Source organism: Hylobates moloch, unplaced genomic scaffold (genome assembly GCF_009828535.3).
Source record: "Hylobates moloch isolate HMO894 unplaced genomic scaffold, HMol_V3 SCAFFOLD_1, whole genome shotgun sequence".
Taxonomy (NCBI): Eukaryota; Metazoa; Chordata; class Mammalia; order Primates; family Hylobatidae; genus Hylobates; species Hylobates moloch.
The window spans coordinates 73,707,478-73,726,137 of NW_026652276.1; the positions used below are offsets into that span (position 1 = coordinate 73,707,478).

An 18,660-nucleotide genomic window follows, 5' to 3' on the forward strand; every position below is an offset into this window, starting at 1 on the left:
AGGAGAGGCGTAGTAAGAGCTTCTGATAATGAAGATAATCATAGCCTTCCCTAACATATATTGAAGGCAGGCTAGTTATCAGCTACAGTAGGTAGGACCCATTTATCTCCCATTGGTGCGATGTAGGTAGAAGGGTGACGAGGATAGAGACACTGAGGTGAAATATTTTTCTCATAGCCCTTGAAGGGTAGGTGCCTGGAAGATGGAGTGGGAGCAGAAATGTCTCTCCCAACTCCTAACAGGGCCATCCAAGGAAGCTGACCTCAGTGGAAAGACCACGGCTTCATCAGGAAGCGATGAGGTGAGGTGAGGCAAGATCAGAGCCCAGGTTGCAGAGCCAGATTTCAAATGAATAAAGTTAGAATTTAAATCCCTGACCTTTTCTCATCACCTTCATCTAAAATCTATCTAGCATAAGCAAGGAGAGTACCAGGAGCTTATGCTCAAAGGTGTAAATTAAGGAATTTTTCCTCATTTGTTCCTCTCTTTGACCCAGGTTTTCATCTCTCCTTTAATTTCCCCTTTCTTCTCTAATTCTGCATCTATCCTGCTCTGAGTGGTTGAATTGCAAGAGATGTAAATGCAGCTGTTGGGTTTCTGCCTGCCATATAGCCTTTGCTCTCCCAGTTTTCAATGGGGCAGGAGCATAGCGCAGAGGTCCAGGCTGAATCTTTTTTTTTTTTTTTTGAGATGGAGTCTTGCTCTGTCGCCCAGGCTAGAGTGCAGTGGCGCGATCTCGGCTCACTGCAAGCTCCGCCTCCCAGGTTCATGCCCTTCTTCTGCCTCAGCCTCCTGAGTAGCTGGGACAACAGGCTCCCGCCACCATGCCCGGGTAACTTTTTGTATTTTTAGTAGAGACGGGGTTTCACCGTGTTAGCCAGGATGGTCTTGATCTCCTGACCTCGTGATCCATCCTCCTCGGCCTCCCAAAGTGCTGGGATTACAGGCGTGCAGCCCAGGCTGAATCTTAAACCATCTCAGGCTCATCGCTTCATCTTTCCAGCCTCAATGTCCTCATAATGTCGTGATTAATACAAAACAGAAGCACATGAATGTGCTTAGCACAGCCTAAAAGAGGAGCACTGAGCACCAAGTACTTGTTCAAGGCTGGCCATTAGATCATGGCTTTCTCCAATCGTATCTGCTTTAAACATTTTTCTTTTTTAACTTAAAACAGGTGGGGAAAAATAAAACCAAAATATTCATGTTCTTACTCTCCAGAATTGATAGTTATTTAATTTGGTCATATTTATGTTGAGCCTGGGGGTGGTACTGCTTCACCAGGGGCCGTGCATGAGCTGCATGGCTGTTTCTGGCAGTTCTGTTGTATTCCCTCCATGGGCTCCATTTCTGCCACTGAACACAGGGACAGTCTCCATGTATAAGTTTACAAACACACACATATAAACTCAGTATAGTTTGCGCATGAGTTTAAAAGAATTTTGATTTACACAGATTGTGTAAGTGGTATATTCCCTTTCCTCAACATCATGTTTTTCGAGGTTAATTCATGTTTAAATATAGTTTTAATTAACTTTTCATTGATGGATATTAGTTCACTTTCCAAATGCCAGCATATCTGAAGAGTAATTCTTCTCTTGATGGGTGTGAAGATTGCATACAGTTTTTTCTCATATGCAATTATAAACAATTCTGCAATAAATATTCTTGTGCATCACCCTTGGAGTACAAATGTACATTTTTCTGTAGGATATATGCCTAAAAAGGGAACTGCTGCGGCAAGTACATGCTTATTTTAGTTTCACTAAATATCATTAAATTATTCCCCCTACAGGGGTACAATAATTCTTGTTTCCTAACATCCTTACCAACACTTGATATTGTTAAGTTCTAATTTTTGCCAAATAATCTAGCATTGTTTCATAGGTTTATTGATGATTTTGATTTCTCCTTTTGTGATGTGCTTGCTGACACCTTTTGCCCATTATTATCAGATAATTTGCCACAATTCCTTCTTTATGTGTCTACTTTTGCCACTGAGATGTGCACATCTCAAGCATTGAGATGTTACTTTATTCAGTGCTCTGTATCTCCAGCGCCTAACACAATGCCTGACCTCCATAAGCGATCACTGTATGAGTCATCGCTTATGCCTAAAACTAATTTCAAAGCACCTAACACTTAAGCCTTAATTTACACTTCACTTTGACAGCACTTTTTGAGGTCAGCTGGGTACTATCCTGTCCACTAAGAATTAGGTGCAGAAACTCTGGCCAATGAAATTCAATAAATTGTCACTGGTAATTGTATCCATGGAGAAATTGAAACAATGAGAGGAAATGTGGTTTGTCTAAAGTCACAATATGTGTGATGCTCATAGCTAAGACAGAGGGCAGGTCTTGTCACTGTAATCTGACCTCCATCTTCAAGGTCACACAAAGCTCCACAGAAGAAGAAAAAAATGTGAATATATAACTTACCTGGTAGCAGTTCTCTAGTGTGTTTTCCCATTTCAGTCTGGTAGAATAACCCGCCATGTTTTTTTGGTAGTAATTTTCATCTTCCTTTTCCAGCTTTTCAGTTGATTTTGTCAGTTTATTGAGGAGCTAATGTAAAACATCAATGTCACACATTCACTAACACATTTTTGAAAGCCCTTTGTAATTCCACAGAAATAATTGTATGTGGCTCAATGATATGTTTCTCACCTCTCACGTAGAGTCATGAACAGTGACTATAGTTGACAAAACCAAAGATCTTTATCAGAAAAAAAGGCATGGCCAAACCTGAAGGAAACTCAAGGGCCTTCCAGTATGATTCCCCCAATTTTACACATGAGGAGACTGAGACCATTAAATAGGAAGTGATTTGTCTACACTCACACAGTCAAGGAGAAGGTCAAACAACACAGCTTTTGAGAATTGACAGTACAGCTCAAGACTGCAATTGGCCAATGAATCCCATAGTCTTATCTGGTAAATCTTTTAGGCTCCTGCATTTCTTACCAGTTAGGTAGAGACTTGTGGAATCATACAATTTTTAGAACTAATTTTTAGAATGAGTCTGGCTACTGTCCTATCTAGCAATATTATTTTACTTTTACTATATAAACCCAGAAGTAGAGCTTTGGAATCAAACTTCCAGGATAAGAGTCCTGGTCCTGGCTGCAAACAAGTTACTTAACCTTCCTGAGCCACAGTTTTCTCATCTCTGTGATGGGGATAGGTAATTAATACATACTAGGTTGCTTTGAGAATTCAGGCACATCTTGGGACTCAGAAAACAATACCACAAAATGAAAGCCTCAGAAGCAGCCTCAGAAGGAAAAGCTTCTCTCTGACCTTCTTCTGCCCTCCTGTCTCTCACTCCCATTCTCCCCTGAGGCTATTGGTAGAAACCAGAATCCCTCTTCCCCAAAGGTCACAGAAACCAGAACCCCTTTTCTCCAAAGCCAGCCATAAAATCTAAAAATACTACTCTCACTTTCCCCCTGCCTTTCTGTGTAAAAATTGGCCATAAAGAAATTATCTGACCTACCTTGTCTGACTGTAGGTCATAAGACCCCTATTCCAGAGAGGATCCTGCCCCATTCCCAGCAGGAAGGAAGGCCGCACAGAGAGGCAGAGGGTGTAATCTAATGCTAATAGACTGGGGAAACCCAGTAAGGCTGCACATAATATTTCTACATGGATGTCCATATTTTGTTAAACCTAAGCATAAACATAGACAAGTTCCCCCTGTATCTTTGGAACTTCGTTCTGAAGGCTCCCATGTCACATAAAACTATGATCAAATACATTTGTATGCCTTTTCTCCTATTCATCTGCCTCTTGTCAGTGATTTTCAGCCTAACTTCAGAGGGCAAAAGGGAAGATTTCCCTTGGCCCTGACATAGGTAACACAGATAAGGCAAATGGCACACTGCCCAACACCTGGCATAGCACTCAAAATTTAGCGAGTATAATTATTGCCAGTGAAAAGCCCGAGATACATGCCCAATGTTCACTGCAAGTTATGGACAGCTTGATAAGATGGTTTCCTCTCATCCTGCTCCCCAATGATCTGCTCCCTTACAAAGAGCCCCATCTTGCCCATCACCAAAATTTGTCATTCTGATTACTAAATCTTCTGGAAAATCAGTGTACAGTAATACAAAACTCCCTGGGCCAGCGTAGCTGAAACTGACTCTCAAAATGCCCAGACAAGTAATTTCATGTTTCTGAGAAACAAAGAAGTTGGATTGCATGAATTATTCTCCAACTTTATATATATATTTTTAAAGCATTCAATATCTTTCTTTTTCTTTTCTTTTCTTTTTTTTTTTTTGGAGACAGGGTCTGGCTCTGTCACCCAGGCTGGAGTTCAGTGACAGAATCATGGCTCACTGGCTCACTGCAACCTCCCTGTCCCGGGTTCAAGCAATGGTCCTATCTCAGCCTCCCAAGTAGCTGGGACTAGTTTTTGTATTTTTCGCAGAGGTGGGGTTTCACCATGTTGCCCAGTCTGGTCTCCAACTCCTGGGCTCAAGCGATCTGTCTACCTCAGCCTCCCAAAATTTTAGGATTATGAGTGTGGGCCATTGCACCCAGCCGATTCTCCAACTTTACTCTATTTAGAAATGACCTGAAATGCTTGTAAAAATTGCAAATTCCAGAATTCTACAAGTAGCAATACTTATTTCATACATCTGTAGTGGGATTAGAAAATCTGAGTTTTGACTACAGCTCCTCAGATGGTTCTGATGCAGATGGTCTTCAAACCATTCTTTAAAAAACATCAAAGACCCCCCCGACTTAGTAGTTTAAGAGTTTCAAGGACAGAGACAAAGGCTGTTAAAATGGACCCTCTCTATTTAAAGACATTTTGACTAACCTTACAATCATGAAAAACATTCATCCAAAATGTTGAATATTAATACCATTCACTTTATTATTCCAATCGATATGCAGGCTATACAACTGTCCCCCAGCTCTGATGTATGACCTACACAAGACATATCTTTTTTTTTTTTTTTTTTTTTTGAGACGGAGTCTCGCTCTGTCGCCCAGGCTGGAGTGTGCAGTGGCGCGATCTCAGCTCACTGTAAGCTCCGCCTCCCAGGTTCACACCATTCTCCTGCCTCAGCCTCCCGAGTAGCTGGGAACACAGGTGCCCGCCACCACACCTGGCTAATTTTTTGTATTTTTAGTAGAGATGGGGTTTCACCATGTTAGCCAGGATGGTTCCGATCTCCTGACCTCGTGATCCACCTGTTTCAGCCTCCCAAAGTGCTAGGATTACAGGCGTGAGCCACCGTGCCCGGCTGACATATCTGGTTTTGTATCAAGTTTAATGAACCATATCTGTCTGTAGAAACGCAAGCTTGTGAAATTAACCTGGCAACAGTTCAATGCAAGGACTCAAAGAGAGTCATGGTTATGCTCTGCTAAATCATTGTCCTCGGATTCTTATTGAGAATGCTCAGCACTCCAGGAATGAGAACCGAGTTGCTTTTGAGATCACCATTAATATTCATCAGCCTGCACTATAGAGCTGTGGACTAGAATTTTCTGCTCAGCAAATTTACAGCAGATAGTTCAAGTATATATATGAATGAAGAATGTATACTCATATATATACATATATATATATACTTTTTTTTTTTATTTGAGACGGAGTCTTGCTGGTCGTCCCAGCTGGAGTGCAGTGGTGTGATCTCGGCTCACTACAACCTCCGCCTCCCAGGTTCAAGCGATTCGCCTGCCTCAGCCTCCCCAGTAGCTGGGATTACAGGCATGTGCCACCATGCCAGGGGTTTCACCAACTTGGCCAGGCTGCTCTTGAACTCCTGACCTGGTCTTGAATCTGCCCACCCCAGCCTCCCGAAGTGCTGGGATTATAGGCCTGAGCCACTGCGCCCGGCTATAGACTCCTGTATTCTTACTTAAGGAACTTCTCAGAAACCTTTACTAAAATTTGTCAAAGATTGACTTCTTTTCCTTTCCTCCCTATTTTTGCTCTTGGAACAAACATCGCATTCATTTATTCACCAGACATTGAGGACCTTCCATTGTCATGTGCAAGGCTTCAGGAATAGAAAATGGAACAAGACAGGCTCCCTCTCTAGTCAGGGACCCACAGAGCATTACCACCTTGCGTGCTGACAGAATTATGTAGGTACCATTGGGAAGGACATCAAGAGAGGCATCTAAACTAGCCTTGAAATTAAAATGACATTTAAGCTATAACTTGGCTCACAGTAGGTGCTCAAAAAATCGATCTCCATATGAATAAAACTAAAATGAAAGTAGGAGTTGGTGAGGCAAAATAGCATGGCAGGATACAGAAAGATATTTTGTGGTGAAGTTGGATCACACAGTTTACAACGGAGAATGGGGAGAGGTGATGTTGAAGAGATTGGCAAGGTTCAAGTCAGGAAGGGTCTTACAGGCCACGTGAAAGAGTTTTTCCTGGCTGGGTGTGGTGGTTCATGCCTGTAATCCCAGCACTTTGGGAGGCCAAGGCGGGCAGATCACTTGCGGTCAGGAGTTTGAGAACAGCCTGGCCAACGTCGTGAACCCTGTCTCTACTAAAAATACAAAAAAATTAGCTGGGCGTGGTGGTGGGCACCTGTAATCCCAGCTACTTGGGAGGCTGAGGCAGGAGAATTGTTGAACTTGGGAGGCAGAGGTTGCAGTGGGCCGAGATTGCACCATTGCACTCCAGCCTGGGCAACAAGAACAAAACTGTCTCAAAAAAAAAAAAAAAAAAAGAGTTTTTTCTTTATTCTGAAGTGACTGGGAAGCCTTTGAAGGCTTTCAAAAGGAATGATATGCTCAGATTCGAGTTTAAGAAAAGTCAGCTTGGCTTGTACATGGGGAATAGATAGGAACAGGCAACACTGAAAGCAAAGAGACTGATTTGTTGGTTACAAAAAAACCAAGCAAAAGATGATTGTGGCCTGAGAGAGGATGTCAGCAGTGGAGACAGACAAAAGCAAAGATATTCAAGAAGTATTTGGGGCTGGGCACAGTGGCTCGCGCCTGTAATCCCAGTACTTTGGGAGGCCAAAGCGGGCGGATCACTTGAGGTCTGGAGTTCAAGACCAGCTTGGCCAACATGGCAAAACCCCATCTCTACTAAAAATACAAAAATTAGCCAGATGTGATGGTGCATGCCTGTACTCCCAGCTACTTGGGAGGCTGAGGCGGGAGGATTGCTTGAAACTGGAAGGCAGAGGTTGCAGTGAGCCAAGATTGTGCCACTGAAGTATCTGGTTTGAGTTAGAATTGGGAGGATAGGTGGGTGATGATATTCAAAGACACAGAGAACACAGGAATAAAGATTATCTTTGGCAGAAAAAAGTGATGGTTGGATTTTGGATATTGAGTTTGAGGAGTCAGAAAGCAGTTTACAGAATGGTTTGGACTGGAGATATAAATTTGGGTATTGCCAGCATAGATACTGTAGTTGAATCCTTGAGAATATACTTATTGAGTATGTATTATTTACTGAGTACCTGATATCAAGAGTACTGTATCAGACACTGGAGATATAATGGTGAAGAGAACAGAGTGAGGCCCAGAAGAGAAATCTTCAGAAACTGCAATATATAAAGATCAGGCCAAAAAAGGGAGCCCATAAAGAAATCTAATTTAAAATTTATAGAAAGTAGGAAGAAAACAAAAGCATTAGTTGTTACTAAAGTTAAACGAAGAGAATGTTTCTAGAAAGGGGAAATAAACAATGCTTAATACTTCCGAGAAGTTAACTAAGGTAAGACTTGGAAAATACCTGTTAGCTTTAGCAATAAGAAGACATTGTTTTCGATGGCAAGAACACTCTTAGTGGAAAGATGGGGAAAGCTTGATTAGGGTGATTTGAAAAGTGAACAGAAAATGAGGAAGTGAAAACAGAGCAGACACCCCTTTCGCTAAGATGTACTGTGGCCGGGCGCGGTGGCTCACGCCTGTAATCCCAGCACTTTGGGAGGCCGAGGCGGGCAGATCACTAGGTCAGGAGATCAAGACTATCCTGGCTAACACGGTGAAATCCCATCTCTACTAAAAAATATACAAAATTAGCCGGGTGTGGTGGTGGGGCCTGTAGTCCCAGCTACTCGAGAGGCTAAGCGAGGCATGGTTGCAGTGACCCACTGCATCCAGCCTGGTGACAGACAAGTTCTGTCTCAAAAAAAAAAAAAAAAGTGTTTGTTAAAAAAAAAAAAAAAAAAAAGATGTATTGTAAAAAGAAGACATGACAATATCTGGAGAGGAATGTGAGACCCCATAAATAAGTGTCCCTATAACTTTCTTTACTCTTGCAAGATGGGGAGAAGATGCAATAGACTATTTTTGCCCTCCCACCAGATTAGACCATGAGGGTGGAACCCTCATGAATGGGATTACTGTCCTTATAGAAGAGGCCCCAGGGAGCTTCCTTGCTCTCCTTCCATCGTGTGAGGATGCAATGAGAAGTAGGTCTGCAACCTGAAAGAGGAAGCCTCACCAGATAGCACCCTGATCCCACACTTCCAGAATGTCTGTTGTTGAAGCCACCTCCATCTATGGAACTTGGTTATAGCAGCCTGAACAGACTATAAGACAGGGGGAGTTATAGAAGGCTGGTGGGGAGGAATCATTAGGGAGGGGGCTGTCCAAGATATGGGAAATATGGGACAATCAAGAGAGGGCCTCTGGGAGGCAGAATGGGATGAGATTAGAGCACAGGATGGAGAACCGGCCTCTCCATTGCAGATATGTAAATGCTATTACTTCAGTAGGCAGGTGGCTGTGCTGACTTCTATTTACTCTGTGAGGTAGGAGGCAAGATACTGTGCCAGGAGTGTGTAGATGGAGGTGTGAGGAGAACGGAGGTTTAGATCAGCTTCTGGTGAGAATCAGGAATGCTGGGCAGGAAACCAGGAAGAATTTGCTGAGCAGCACAGAGCATCAGCTCAGGTGATCATGAGCGCTTCTATGTGAGATGAGAAAATGAATGCCCCCATCTTGGGTGTTCAGCTTCAGGATTAACAAAAGCTGCCAGATTAAGCAGTGAAGATGGCATGGGTGTGTGACAGAGTAACAGCCAAGGTTATGGTTACCAGCTGGAGGAGGGGAGAGAGCACTGTGGACCTTTACTTCCCAGGGAAGCTGCTGATGGGGGTAGGAAGAGGAAATTCACTACTTAGCTGCCATGCTTTTTTCTTTATTATTGCATGACATCAATAAAGAATAGCTTCTAATGAGCACTCAGAATGCCTAGGCAGGTCCTGGCACCGAGTATTTTAACAGACTGTGGGTTCGCCTCCTCGGAAGCTGCCTCATTATTCAATACTTGTTATGATCACTTCCAACTGTGAAGACTGACATGGAAAGAAATAAGAATCTTGTAAAATCTTGCTAACAATGAATTTAAGTTATTCAATGGATATTTCTTCAGATGAAAGACCTACTGGTGATGAAAATTTTCTCTTCCTTTTTAAGGGGTTTGCAGTGGTGCTGGTTGCATTTCCTTAGTGGGGACTCATCTTTTGTAGAAGATATTGACTGTTTCAAAGGTTTTCAATCTGGGACACATACAACAAGAGGTGTGCAAGATAATCTATTGGGGTGTAAGCAGAAAATGTTCATTTTGTTCCTGTACCCCGATATTATTCGTGCTCATTTTGCCTGACAACACAGTTGTCAAGCTTACTCTTATTTAATATATGAGTCTACACTGGTGCTCACACATGGGCAGTTGTGGATTCTGATATGGCCTGGGGTAAGGTTGGGGATTCTGCAACCTGAAAAGCTGCCCTAGGCCCTCACTGTGTTTTCCCTTCCAGCATCTGGGACATGTGGCCATTGACATGTACCTGGGCCATGTGGTTTTACAGACATTATCTGTCTCCAGTTAGGTTAACATACACAAATACCTTAGAAGATTTCTGCCAAGAACCTGTGGATTGATGTTACTAACAATTTAACCACAAAGAATCCACAGCAAAATGTCCGAGCTGACGCTGCCACCTCTCCTGGTTGCGAGTTTGTTACTACCCACGTGAAAGGGCAAACACTGAAATGAGATCTGACAAAAATTTTGATGAACAAGTGAAAAATTATCGAGAAGGCTGGCCAGGGGCAGTGGCTCATGCCTATAATCACAGCACTTTGAGAGGCTGAGGCAGGCAGATCACTTGAGGTCAGGAGTTCAAGACCAGCCTGGCCAACATGGTGACAACTCGCCTCTAATTAAAATGCAAAAAAAAAAATTAGCCGAGCATGGTGGTGCACACCTGTAGTCCTAGCTACTTGGGAGGCTGGGGTGGGAGAATTGCTTGAAGCCTGGAGTGGGAGGATGCAGTGAGCCAAGATTGCACCACTGCCCTCCAGCCTGGGCCACAGAGTGAGACTCTGTCTCAAGAAAAAAAAAATTATCAAGAAGACTATTAGAAATGTGCATTTAAATTTACTATAGTTAAGGCTGAACCTTGCTCCAAGTATACATTTTTCCCGAAGACATTACTTAATGATTATCTAATGATGTCATGGTTTGCTAATCATTTAAAATATTATTTCATCTTTATCTCATCCTGGAAACATTTCTACTTTTATGCTTTATAATGTTCATAACATATTAACATAATACATAAAGTACTATATGTAACACAACATATATAAAGTATTTGTTTTTACTTATTTGGGGTATTAGCTGAGAGGTTTTTTTAAGATAATATTAATAGAGTTTCCTTTCAAAAAATGTGGGCATCATTGGTCTCATTTGTCATCTGTCGATAATATTTTTTAAAAATACATGTGGTCCAGGCAAAGTAGCATGCTCCTGTAGTCCCAGCTACTTGAGAGGCTGAGGTGGGAGGATCCCTTGAGCCTAGGACTTTGATGCCAGCCTGGTCAGCATAGTGAGATCCCTTCTATTTAAAAGAATTAAAATAAAGTTTAAAATGTATGTGGTGTGTGTGTGTGTGTGTGTGTGCACGTGCCAGTAATGATTTGGAATCCCCTTTTATGCTCTGTCAAGCTACATCTCTGCAGGAATACCACGGAGAAGGAGGAATCAACCTGTTCTCTCGTGTTCGTAGCTAAGGGCAGCAAGCCCATCCCTCTCTATGGCACATGTGCCCAGCCAGCCATGACAGCTTACCTTCCGCTTCTCCTTCTCAGTCACAGATTGCTTGGAGCTTTCTACAAGCTGGAAAAGTGCTTCATGTTTCTTGGTACTAACCATTAATTTCTTCTTGGCCTAGAGTAAAAAACAAACAAACAAGAAAAAAAGGAGCAGAGGCTGATGCCAAGAGAAAACTCTTCTCTTTTGGAACAAAGCACATTCATGTGCTAGCTTTAACAATTATGTATCCTAGAATCCTCCAAAGGCTGAAATAAAAATGTGTACTTTTAGTTCTTCATTCCCATCCTCACTTCAAAATGTACCTAAAACATCAGAGCAGCTAACACTTTGTCCTGAGAACCCCTGCATATTTTTTCATTATATCGGGTACCCTCAAGAGGATTTTGAATTTTGCTAAATCATCAAAGGCCTGCAAGCCTCCAAAATAATGTTCTAGTGAGCATAATGGCTTTACCACAGAATATATCATGACAAACACAGAATACTGCCTGCATCATTCTTTACATCAACCTAGGCCACAATTGAGATTGTTTTAAGATGTTCTCTTAAAACGTGCAGCAAGGGTCGCAATTCTGCTCCCTGATGGCCAAGCCTGAGAGCTGGGCATTTGTCTGGCATCTTGTGAAATGCCGTGCACTTGCTGGAGTTGGAGAAGTAGAAAGAAGTGGGGAAGGAAGGAGCACTCAGAGTCTCCCTACCCTGTTCATGCTGACCCTTTGGAGTGGGTTAGGATTTAGGGGATAATTTCCTAGTCTACATAGTTGAATTTAGCTGAAGATGTTGCTCCAGAGATAAATTATGCAAACAGAATTTGGTTTAAGTTGGATTTAGCCTGTTCAGGAAGTAGGCTGATTGAAAGACTTTGGCTTTTTGCCTCAATGTTGTTAAGGACTGTCAAACCAGATAGTAAAGGAGAGGTCTCTCTTCCTTGGCTTTTTAGCTTGGGAAGCAAAGGCAAAGCCTTCTGCCTCCCTCTAAACGTGGGAAGCCTCTGCAAAGGGAAACTAAAGAAATAAGCTCATGGCCCTCTTTCTCCACCTCCCGTCAGCCACATGCCTGCTGGGAAATGAGATTGTGAGGCGTGAATATTTGGTCCTTTCAGGCTTTTCATTAGAGTCTCCCAAATAGACTGTACTTCATTACCGAAATGCTGAATCCCTTGAATTGTAACTGGGGAGAAAATTATTATAGCCCAAGAATTTTATGTTCTCTAATTTCTCTGTCACTCTTCATTTAAAAAAATGAAATCTTTTATTTAAAAAAATGACTTGATAGAAACTGGGAAATGATAAAAGATGTTTTTTCTTGGGAGCAATTGCAGCCTCTCAGCATTATTTCTGGCTTTTGATTCATTGTACTGGATTTGTGTGAAAGCTGAATATTTAAAGAAAATGGATTTTTAAAAACAAATCCTTTTAAAGGCCAGGTGTAGTGGCTCATGCCTGTAATCCCTACACTTTGGGAAGCCAAGGTGGGCAGATCCCTTGTGCCCAGGAGTTCGGGATCAGCCTGGGCAACACAGCAAGACCCTGTCTCTATTTCTTTAAAAAAAATACAAAACAATTCCTTTTAAAGAAAACTCATAAAATCCACGGCAAAACTAAAAACAAATGACTGGATGCTGTTTCTGGGACTTTACTTATTATAAAAGTGATTCTCATGCGCATCCTTTGACCACTGTAACTACTGTGGATAGAGAAACTCACTCATATCAAACACTTTTTATTAATGTCCTTGGTCTTATGGAGTCAGTCCTCGGTTTTGGCAGAAGTTTTGGAAGTAACACCAAGTTTGCCTATTTCTGAGGGCGTCTGTCTCTAGTTATTTGGCATCAGTGGCTGCTTACTTGTAAAGGTTCTCTGTGGGCACTAACGCTTTGGAGATGAAAAAGGATTTCAACACTTAGAGAACAAGTCTTCTCAGAGGGGTTCATCGAGTCTTGTTAGCAGATTTACTGCTAGTCCTTTCTACCTGAAATGAATTCATCCTATACTACATTGTTCTAGAATAATCTTCTGTGCATATGGATCCCATCTGTTATTTTCTCTGCTTAAGAACTTATACTGATATGCTCTAGCTTCCCACACCAGATCGTAATTCCTCTCCTTAGAATGCATTCCCTATTTCCTGCACATATGTCATCTAGCCAACTAAATTTTAAATTACTTGAAAAAAATTATGTCTTAGAATAGTGCTGTGCACAAAAAGTGGACCCCACATACTCATGAAATCGATATACGCATCCCCTTTCACATATCACTACCCACCTCTCACTGGGTCAGTCTCACTAGTGATGTAGAGATCACTAACACCTTTCTACAAATGAAAAAAAACAAAACCCAGGTGGTGTTTATCATTTGCTGTAAGTTACAAATTATACAGAAAGGTATTCAGTATAATGGAATGATTAAGAGCAGTGACCCTGGAACCCAACTTGTGAAAACCATTGGTTCAACCATTAACCAGCTCTGTATCCTTGGGAAAATTACCGAAACTCTCTGTGTCTCCATTGCCCAATCTGTAAAATGGGGCAATGCACAATGACATATGACATCGGGTTGTTGTGATGATTAAATACATAAATATATAGCACTTAGCACGTAATAAGTGCTAAATAATCATATTTAGAGCCATGCATTTCCATTCGTTTGGTGAAAAATATATCTATTTAACAACTCAGGTAAGGAAACATTTTTCTCTTCAGTTAGCACTTAGAAGTACTAATGCTAGAACATGTCATCACATTTGTATGAAAGCAAAACACTTCAATTCTAAAAACGGAGTTTACACAAATGATATTTGTGGATACTTGCCTTAATTTGCTGATTCCAGTTGCTAATGACAAGATTTGCTGTCTTTTCAACTTCATTGTCAAGCTATTGAAAAAGGAAAAATGAAACAAAGCTTTGCTTTCTTCTTGTTTAGTTGCTGCAATAGACTAAATGTTTGTGCCCCTAAAATTTATAGATTGAAACCTATTCCCTCAATGTGATGGTATTTGCAGGTGGAGGCTTTGAGAGATGATTAGTTCATGAGGGTGGAGCCCCCATGAATGAGATTAGTGCCCTTATAAAAGAGACCCCAAGAGCTGCCTAGCCCCTTCTGCCATCTGAGGTTACAGTGAGTAAATAGCCACTAATGAACCAGGAAGTGGGCCCTCATCACACAGCTAATGTGCGGGTGCTGTGATCTTGGACTTCCCAGCCTCCAGAACTGTAAGAAATAAATTCCTATTATTCATAAGCTATCCAGTTTATGGTATTTTGTTAGAGCAGCCTGAACTAAGACAGTCACAGTACTAGCTTATCAATCACTATTACAATTCATGGGAACTTCAAGATCCTACAATGGACATATTAGCCAAATTATCTTATCCCTGTGTCCAGTAACAGGACTTGGTAAAATAATTATTTCTAATCTATAAGAATGTAAAAAGCATGTAAACATGTGCAATCATGTGTAAGAGGCCCTTATATGAGCTGATATTGTTGCTAGTCCCATCACATAATCTTCCATGTCAATCCATGCAGCAAAAACCTCAACACCATGAAAACTGGTAACAGTCCTAACAGTGCCAATTTTACTGTGTGCCTCCATTACCCCTGAAGTGAATATTGCTTTAATTTCAAAGATATTGAACTCTTAATCATAATTTTTTCCCTTGCTTTTAAACAGCCAAAGAGACAGTAATAATAATGAGGAAAATGATCTAGACAACTTCCCAGGGAGATCTGATGTAAGTTACAGCAGAACGTTTTTCCCTGGAATACAGACCCAGCAGATCAGCCATTATTCAACCACTCTGAGATCTAGTGAATGCTACACTTTTATTTTTTTCCAGTTGGTTAAGTTTAGAATATATGGTTCATTGTAACAGACATAATGAAAATATTTTATGTACTGTGCCAGTTTTGACTTCATGTATGTGGCTGGAATGTGGAACAAGTTCACTTTAGAAAATAAAATCTAATCTTGTATATTTTGTGAGAGAGTGGAGTGGGGTGGTGGGGTGCAGTGGAGGGGGCAATGCAGAAAAGAAGAAAAACAGAACCAGCATTTCAGGGGGCTCACGACATCCATTAACTAAAGCACTGTGATCAGTTGTCACAGCACTGTGCCTCATTTATGGTAAATACTAGAGAAATGCTAATGACTATCATATTATTATGCAGTGTGAAAAATATTTTGTAATCAATGAAATATAGACTAGTAATTGGTTTTTATTAAGTTGGCTTGCAAAGGCAGAAGGTTATATTGCTTGCTAGCAATTCCTATCAAGTTCTGTCCATCACCCGAAACTCTGAAGAGAGCATCCATTCTGGTAAAATATACCTATGTACATATAAACATCAATTCTACTTCCTGACTCAGCTTAATGAGTTTGAATACAATTTTTAAAAATCATTTCTCTTCCATCAGAACTTTCACACCTCTCCTCATCCTTCTGACTTGCCACTGAGGATGTGCTTTATCTGACTGTATTCCCTTGAAACTCCCCCTTAACCACTGCCCCTTCCCTTCACAGGGATCACCTACCACCTTACCAGCTTACAAACATCTTACCCGCACCTGGTCCTGAAACAAACAGTGACCATAACTCCACCCCTATCAGAGCTAAGCAGTGTTTATTAAACACTCAATTAGCCTGTAATCCAACTTTGGGAGCCAAGTGGGAATCACCTGAGAAGATTGAGACAACTGACCAACATGGGTCCTGGTCTCTACAGGCATGGTGGCAGGCACCTGTAATGTCAGCTACTCGAGAGGCTGAGGCAGGCAAATCACTTGAACCCAGGAGGTGGAGGGTGCAGTGAGCCGAGATGACACCATTGCACTCCAGCCTGGGTGACAAGAGCAAAGCTCTGTCAAAAAAAAGAAAGAGAAAGAAAGGGAGAGAGAGAGAAAAGAAAGAAAGAGAACGAAGGAAGAAAGGAAGGGAGGAAGGAAGGAAGGGAGGAAGGGAGGGAGGGAGGGAAAGAAAGAAAAACTGTTCTAGAAGGAAAGGTACAGAGAAAGAGTAGAGGATCGGCTATCAGAGGACCAGGTGCCCCTGAAAGGATTGTTTAATTATTTTTCTGTAATTTTTAGGATATTCGAGGATTGTATTCATTATTACCTTTACATAATACCAAGCTAATAGGCATAGAAAACATCTTTGTAAAAATCGTGCTTATCATTCTCTTATTTACAAATAGAATGATAAAATTGTTTTAAAAGTGCAAAAAAGTATAAAAATGAAATAAAAATAACCTCCAATTTCACCATCTAAAGATCATTCTTATTAACATTTTGAGGAGCTTCTTCCAGTTTTTTCTATACATATATATACATATTCATTTTATGAAGTTGAGATTGTATAAATTAGACTTTTTCATTCTGCTTTATTTAGCAGTATACTGTGAAAAAATCCCCATGTGATTAAATTCTTCTACAATAAGATTTTGAATGGTTGCAAATTATTCTATTGCTTGAATTTATCACAATTTATTTTGAATGCTTCAGTAGTTTCAGTTTTTCACTATTATAAGCAATGCTGTAACAAACATCCTTGTACATAAATCTTGGATTTGTGTTTTTTATTATTCATTTATTTTAAAATAAACACAAGCATTTATTTTATTTTTAGGATAAATTCCTGAAACCTGGTACCACTTTCAGATCACCTTTTCCTTTTTGGGCTAAACACAGGAATCTTGCTTTAAACAGGAAGAGTAAAGAAAGGTTTGGACTCACTGATTTTCTCTTCTTCTCTTGTACATTTAGGACTTGATAAGTCGGTTTTATTGCTTCCAATTCAATTGCTTTGCCAAGTTTTCTGGAAATAAAACATAAGAGACACACAAGCATAATATCAGGGTCTACATCTACTTTCCAAATTACTTTCTGGGGAAATAAAATAGTGTGTTATGGAACATCTATTCAGTGCAAGTTGGAAGTGGAATATTTGTAGCACACCCACTTTAAATATTTGACTCCCTTTGGAGTTGGAGAAAGGCCAGGGTGGGAGAACTCACTGATGCAGGTCCGCTGTGGATTTCATTCCCTCTGAGGCCCAGGCCCAGGCACTGCTGACACAGCTAAAGGCAAAAAAGGGGGGGAACAAAGGTGAGTGTCATTTTCTTAGGAAATAGGATGTGCTGGCTAGAAATACAGCATCACATCTGATTCACCACATTCAACAATTGCATTCACTTCCCTAACCTTATTTCAATTTCTCCATGAGATTACATTCTGCCAATACATTTACTTTCACTATACTCATTATATATACTGCTTTTTTCGCAGTCATTTTTCATTTAGATTTTCATTTCCTATTTCATATCTGTATAAAATAGGGGAAATGGCCAGGTGTGGTGGCACTGCCTCAGGCTTCTAAAGTGCCTGTAAATCCCAGCACTTTAGGAGGCTGAGGTGGGAGGATCACTTGAGGCCACAGGTTCGAAACAAGCCTGCGCAGCACACACAGTGAGACCTTTTCTCTACGAAAAACTTTTTAAAATTAGCCAGGTGTGGTGATGCACACCCATAGTCCTAGCTACTAGGGAGGCCAAGGTAAGAGGATTGCTTGAGCCCAGGAAGCTACAGTGAGCTATGATCATGCCACTGTACTCCAGCCTGGGCAACAGAGCAAGACCCTATCCCCTGAGCCCCTCTCCCCACCAAAAAGAAAAAAATAAGTAATAAAAATAAAATAAAATAGGAGAAATAAAATAGCCAAGGGTGAGAACAGGTTGGTCACAGGATACACATAGATATGAAAAAACAGACTCAGAAGAGTTAAGTGATAAAGGGCTTGAGAGCCCTGCTCACGTCCTGCTGCTGCTCTTGGGGTTGGAGTCCAGCTCCTGTTCCCTGCTGGGTTTGAGGACAACAGCTCAGATAGTTTATGGTCCTATGAGCAGTATCTCACTTTAACACAAAGGATAATGCTACCCAGTCCCTCATGGCATAGCTGGAGGATTAGGCAGTGTGATGTCATTTTTCTCCCATATAGTCTGCCTTCAACAGTCAGGAGAGTAAGTCCAATCACATCAAGAAACCCCAGGTACAAAGGCCTGTGTAGATTTTGATGGAGAGGAAGGGGGTGGATCTGCATCCTTGCCTTAATCAGAATGGTACAGAGGTTTTGCCTCCAAATGCCTTAGTTTGCATCCTGCAGTCTAAGAATAAGAGAACTAGACCAAAAGATGCCAGATTTTCTACACATCCAAAGCCAGATACAAGCTTAGGCACAACAGCATACCTGCTGTACACTTACAATTGCAGGAGATTCCAGAAAACACTAAATGAATCTCTACTGACAGGAAGCAGATCAGTGGTTGCTTGGGGTTGGGTGGGAAGGAGCGCAAACAGGCATGATAAATCTTTTGGTGTGATGAAAATGTCTGTTTTGATTTTAGTGGTGGCTACACAGGGTATTTACATATGTCAAAATTGATCAAATCATATGCTTAAAATGGGTGTTAATTGTTGCATGTAAATTAAAACTCAATAGAGCTGATTTTTTAAAAATGAAGTCAGGCACATTTTTGGGTAGAGCATCTGACATTTGCCCCTTGGAGGAGCTGGGTCTCAGGACAGGAAACCAAG

General features: G+C 41.2%; 2 protein-coding genes across 3 annotated transcripts in view; one reads left to right on the plus strand and one right to left on the minus strand.

The window, feature by feature from the left end:
• Positions 1–11,354, plus strand: part of SPC25 (SPC25 component of NDC80 kinetochore complex) — a 69,324-nt gene extending 57,970 nt beyond the window's left edge. Inside the window, exon 7 of the mRNA XM_058441432.1 lies at positions 11,189–11,354. Within this exon, the coding sequence (XP_058297415.1) occupies positions 11,189–11,193 (5 nt within the window). The 3' untranslated portion in view covers positions 11,194–11,354. The remainder of the gene's footprint in view (positions 1–11,188) is intronic.
• NOSTRIN (nitric oxide synthase trafficking) overlaps positions 1–18,660 on the minus strand; it is a 62,659-nt gene that overhangs the window by 19,180 nt on the left and 24,819 nt on the right. For both annotated transcript variants that reach the window (XM_032755467.2, XM_032755466.2), the window contains 5 exons: positions 17,085–17,147; positions 16,804–16,885; positions 13,884–13,946; positions 11,086–11,184; positions 2,442–2,567 (listed from right to left, as the gene is read on the minus strand). In XM_032755467.2, coding sequence (XP_032611358.1) covers positions 2,442–2,567; positions 11,086–11,184; positions 13,884–13,946; positions 16,804–16,885; positions 17,085–17,147 — 433 coding nt within the window. The remainder of the gene's footprint in view (positions 1–2,441; positions 2,568–11,085; positions 11,185–13,883; positions 13,947–16,803; positions 16,886–17,084; positions 17,148–18,660) is intronic.